At 41.9% G+C, this 5,691-nt stretch overlaps 1 protein-coding gene across 1 annotated transcript; it reads right to left on the bottom strand.

Moving 5' to 3' along the window:
• Positions 1-3,847: 3,847 nt before the first annotated feature.
• On the bottom strand, positions 3,848-4,789 carry LOC116522392 (olfactory receptor 4Q2-like). The gene has a single exon (XM_032237287.1). It carries the CDS (start codon positions 4,787-4,789, stop codon positions 3,848-3,850), a length of 942 nt encoding a protein of 313 aa, XP_032093178.1.
• Between the last annotated feature and the right edge of the window lie 902 nt (positions 4,790-5,691).

Raw genomic sequence — 5,691 nt, 5'->3', positions numbered from 1 at the left:
GTTTTTTCTTTTAAAAAAAGGTAGCATCAAGGTATAAGAGCTGAGGTAGAGCAGTGGTTAGAATGTTGTATTGCAGGCTAATTCTGCCAATTGCCAGAAGTTCGATTCTGAATGGCTCAGCTTTCCATCCTTTCGAGATGGGTAAAATGGGGACCCAGATTGTGTTCCCATCTTCTATGTTCATTTGATTTCATCTCTTGGAGTTCCTTCCAAACAATTTACATTTTGTCCTTACAATTTAATTTTGACATCTCCCGAATCATTTCAATACTAATATGCCGAGGTGGCGCAGTGGTTAGAGTGCAGTATGGCAACCATTTCAGCTGACTGTTAGCTGCAGTTCAGTGGTTCAAATCTCACTGGCTCAGGGTTGACTCAGCCTTCCATCCTTCCGAGGTGGGTAAAATGAGGACCCAGACTGTGGGGGCAATATGCTGACTCTGTAAACTGCTTAGAGAGGGCTGAGAGCCCTATGAAGCGGTATATAAGTCTAACTGCTATTGCTATTTTTTTTTCCTGCCAAGAGAAAGTTTGATTTACTGTATTTTCCCCAAAATAAGACAGGGTCTTATTTTCTTTCGACCCCAGAAAGAAAGAACCAATTGCTTTTTTGGGGGGAGATCTTATTATTTTTGAGATGCAGGAGGCAGTGAGTAAGGTCACCTTATGGCTGCTGCTGCTGCGTTGCAATATTTTCAAAGATGGCTTATTTTCAGGGGAGGGCTTATTTTAGAGCAAGCGCTCCAAAGCCCGATTGGGATTATTACCCAGGGAGGTATTATTTTGGGGGGAAACAGGGTAGTAGTCAAGGCATCAGGCAAGAAACTGGAAAATTGAGGGTTCTAGTCCTGCATTAGGAGTAAAGCCAGCTGGGTGATCTTGGGCCAATCACTTTCTATCAGCCCTAGGAAGAAGGCAATGGCAAACTACATTGGAAAAAACCTTGCCAAGAAAATTGCAGGTCCAGGCACTCTCTTAGTATTAAATGCAATTGAACAAAGGTGGTGAGAGAGCTAGGAACAAAAGCTGTCTTACTTCAACTTTTGGATTCAGATTCCCTTACTTTTGGGACTCGGTACTTTGCTTGTTCATATTAAGCCAGAATACCAGATTCTGTAACAGCTTTGTTCCCTATGCCATCTATCCGGTAAAGTCAAAAGATTCATTTTTCTCCCTATGTACAAGTATACATCTGAACTACATTGTGTTGTTTCTCTGTGTCATAGAATATATGTGGGTATATGTATTTGTATTCATTTGTTGATTTATTTTGTCATGCTTATGTAGTGTATATTGGAGATGGTGATCCTTCGAGAGCTACTGTATATGCAGCAAAATTTCACTTTAATGTATGCCAATTAGTGTACATTCAAAGTGACAATAAAGTTATTATTCTATTCTATTCTATTCTATTCTATTCTATTCTATTCTATTCTATTCTATTCTATTCTATTCTATTCTATTTTACTCTACTCTACTCTACTCCATTCCCTATTCTGTTCTGTTCTGTTCTGTTCTGTTCTGTTCTATTCTATTCTATTCCATTCCATTCCATTCCATGCCATGCCATTACTTATTCTCTTCTGTCCTGTTCTATTCTATTCTATTCTATTCTATTCCATTCCATTCCCTGTTCTGTTCTATTCCATTCCATTCTATTCTATTCTATTCTATTCTATTCTATTCCATTCCATTCCATTCCATTCTATTCCATTCCAATCCATGCCATTACTTATTCTCTTCTGTCCTGTCCTATTCTATTCTATTCCATTCCATTCCATTCCCTGTTCTGTTCTATTCCATTCCATTCCATTCTATTCTATTCTATTCCATTCCATTCCATTCCATGCCATTACTTATTCTCTTCTGTCCTGTCCTATTCTATTCTATTCTATTCTATTCCATTCCATTCCCTGTTCTGTTCCATTCCATTCCATTCCATTCCATTCCATTCTATTCTATTCTATTCTATTCCATTCTATTCTATTCCATTCCCTCTTCTCTTCTCTTCTCTTCTCTCCTGTCCTATTCTATTCTATTCTATTCTATATGGTGCCGCCATCTTGTTTTTTGCTTCTGCACCTGTGCAGAATTGTTTTTATTTCTGTGCATGCGCACATAGTGCGCATCAAGCGTGCATGTGCACATGCTCCCATAAGCGCATCCCTGAACGAACCAGCAGTAAAAGAAGCCAGAACCCACACCCGCTGCCTTAGCCTGCTCCTCCCCGCATTCCTCTGAAGCCAATGAAGTCACTCCCCCGATCCATGTTTGCTCTAGCTCTGACTTCTCCTCACCTGCAGATTCAGGCTCCGATGGGGGCCATGACAGGTGTAGTAAAATTATATCATGTTGATTAGTATCTTAAGATTGCATCCTGTTAAGTTTACATTACAAAAAAAAAAACACATCCTACAGTATCCAGTATCCATGAATGCATAAAATACCTTTAAAATGTTATTATGAACAGATTGAAATGGAAGAAGAAAGAAAACAGATGGGAAAAAAAAAAGATTTCATCTCAGTTATAACCAGAAATAAAGTTCACGGCTTTTTTTTAAATTTTATTTTTATTATGGTCAACCACAAGTAATCTTCCGCTTACGACTGCAATTGAGCCCGAAATGTCCCTTGCTAAGCAAGTTAAGTGACTTTTGTCCCATTTTACCATCTTCCTTGCCACAGTTGTTGAGTGAGGTTATGCACTTGTGAAGTGAATCTGACTTCCCCATTTAGGTTGCTTGTCAGAAGGTCCACGAAAGGTGATCTCATGACCCCGGGACCCTGCAACCGTCACAAATACGTGCCAGTTGCCAAGCCTCTGAATTTTGATGATGCCACTACCTTAAGTGTGAAAACATTTCATTAGTCTGTTGTAACTTCAAATAGTCACTAAACAAATGGTTGCAATGGTAGAGGACTATCTGTATATAGGAAAAGAAAAACAAATATTTGACCAGAACCAGAAGCTAAATAATAACTTTATGTAGTTACGAACATGAAAACAGTATAGGTGAAAATTGTTCTCCTGTTTGGATTTCTACCTATTTCCATATCCTTTGTTTCCTCTGAAAATAAGATCCAAATGGAAAATAAGTCCTAGCATGATTTTTCAGGACCCCAATCGCCAAAACAAAAGGGATGTGGTGGCTCAGTGGCTAAGATGCTGAGCTTGTTGATCAGAAAGGTCGGCAATTCAGAGGTTTGAATCCCTAGTGCCGTGTAATGGCGTGAGCTCCCATTACTTGACCCAGCTGCTGCCAACCTAGTAATTTGAAAGCATGTAAAAAATGCAAGTAGAAAAATAGGAACCACCTTTGGTGGGAAGGTAATGCTCCATGCGCCTTCGGTGTTTAGCCATGCCGGCCACATGACCACAGAGACATCTTCGGACAGCACTGGCTCTTCAGCTTTGAAACTGAGATGAGCACCGCCCCTTAGAGTCGAAAATGACTAGCACATATGTGCGAGGGGAACGTTTACCTTTTATCCCCCAAACAAGCCCCAGTTAAGATTATAGCAATAGCAATAGCAGTTAGACTTATATACCGCTTCATAGGGCTTTCAGCCCTCTCTAAGCGGTTTACAGAGTCAGCATATTGCCCCCAACAATCCGGGTCCTCATTTATTATTAGATTATCAGTTGGACAGATGCATTTAATGCCATATTAATAAGACATAACTGGAAAATAAGCCCTAATGCATTTTTGGAGCAAAAATTAATGTAAAACCCATTCTTATTTTTGGGGAAACATGGGTATATATGTAAACTTGAAGCTTTAAAAAGGGAAGATTAAACACTAATACAAATTAATATAAAATAAGGGAAAGGGGGGAGGAATCCCACCTATTTTCCATCACTGTCAACAATTATTTCCTTGCTTCTCAGCTTGCTCATGGCCATCTTCACTTCTTTGTTTCTCAAAGTATAGATCAAGGGATTCAACATAGGAGTGATAATATTGTAAAGGAGGGAGACCAGTTTGTCCACTGAGAAAGTGGAGAAGGGACGAGCATAGATGAAGATACATGGCCCAAAGAACAAAGTCACTACAATTAGGTGGGAAGCGCAGACGCTGAGAGCTTTGCGGCGCCCATCAGGAGAACGTATTTTCACTAGGATGGTAGTGTAGGAGGTCAACAAGATGATAAAGCAGCTGGTGGAGATAAGACCACTATTGGAGACCATGAGGAGCTCGATGATATATGTGTCGGTGCAAGCCAGTTTAATGACTGGTGGCACATCACAGAAGAAGTTGTCCACCCAGTTGGGTCCACAGAAGGGTAACCTCATGGTGAGGATAGTCTGGACTGTGGAATGGGTTAAACCACCCATCCATGAGGCTGCTACAAGCCAACTGCAGAGCTGCCTGTTCATGATACTGGGATAATGCAAAGGCTTGCAAATGGCAACATACCTGTCATAGGCCATGACGGTGAGGAGAAACATCTCTGCAGCACCTACAAAGTGGAGAAAAAAGAGTTGGACCATGCAGCCCTCAAAGGAGATGCTTCTCTTCTCAACCAAAAAGTCAACCAGCATTTTGGGAGCTGTCACTGTAGAGTAGCAAAGATCCAGGAAGGACAGATTCCCTAGCAGGAAATACATGGGGGTGCGTAACTGGGGAGTAAATCCCACTGTTAACATTATGAGGGTGTTTCCTACGATGGTGGCTATGTAGACTAGGAGGAAGACCACGAAGAGAACAACTTGGGATTGCCACGTGGGAGAAATGGCTGCCAACAGGAATTCATTGATCCTTGTGCCATTCTTTTTCTGGAAATCCATCTTATCGGCATTTGGAGGTTGAATGGTGGTGGAAGAGAACAGATTCATTCTACGAGACAGCGGGATTCTTTCTTCAGATATGATTTGCTTCCAAGGGAAGGGAAAGCCCAAAGGAAAAAAATATATAATATCATTATTAATAAGATGTTGAGACTCTAGAAAGAGTGCAGAGAAGAGTAATAAAGATGATTAGGGACTGGAGGCTAAAACATATGAAGAACAGTTGCAGCAGTAGTGCGTTGCAGGTAGTACGCCCTGGTACGGGCATACCAGAGCCTGCCCGGAGTACCGGGTACAGTTCTGGTACAGTGCTCCGGAGGGTCTACCCACCCACCTGCGCTCCTTACCTGTCCTTTAAAGCCTTCAGCGCTTCCACGCACGAGCATGGCCCGTACAGCACCTGTGCAATGCTCCGCCAAGAAGCTGGAGCATCGCGGAGGTTTACGGAGGCATTGCTGGAAGGTAAGACGCATGTGTGTGCTGCACATGTTCATGTGGAGGACCCCGGGCCCCGTTGCAACTGTACCAGTTGCAACGGGATCTGGAACCCAACACTGAGCTGCAGAATTTGGCATGTCTAGTTTAATGAAAAGAAGGACTAGGAGAGATGTGATAGCAGTGTTTCAATATCTCAGGTGCTGCCACAAAGAAGAGGAGGTCAAACTATTCTCCAAAGCACCTGAGGGTAGAACAAGAAGCAATGGGTGGAAACTCATCAAGGAGAGAAGCAACCTAGAACTAAGGACAAGTTTCCTGACAGTTAGAACAATTAATCAGTGGAACAACTTGCCTCCAGAAGTTGTAGTTGCTCCAACACTGGAAGTTTTAAAGATGTTGAATAACCATTTGTCTGAAGTGGTGTAGGGTTTCCTGCCTAAGCAGGAGGTTGGACTAGAAGACCT

The sequence above is a fragment of the Thamnophis elegans genome, chromosome Z (genome assembly GCF_009769535.1).
Source record: "Thamnophis elegans isolate rThaEle1 chromosome Z, rThaEle1.pri, whole genome shotgun sequence".
In the NCBI taxonomy this organism is placed as follows: Eukaryota; Metazoa; Chordata; class Lepidosauria; order Squamata; family Colubridae; genus Thamnophis; species Thamnophis elegans.
This window is presented reverse-complemented; position numbering and strand designations above follow the sequence as displayed.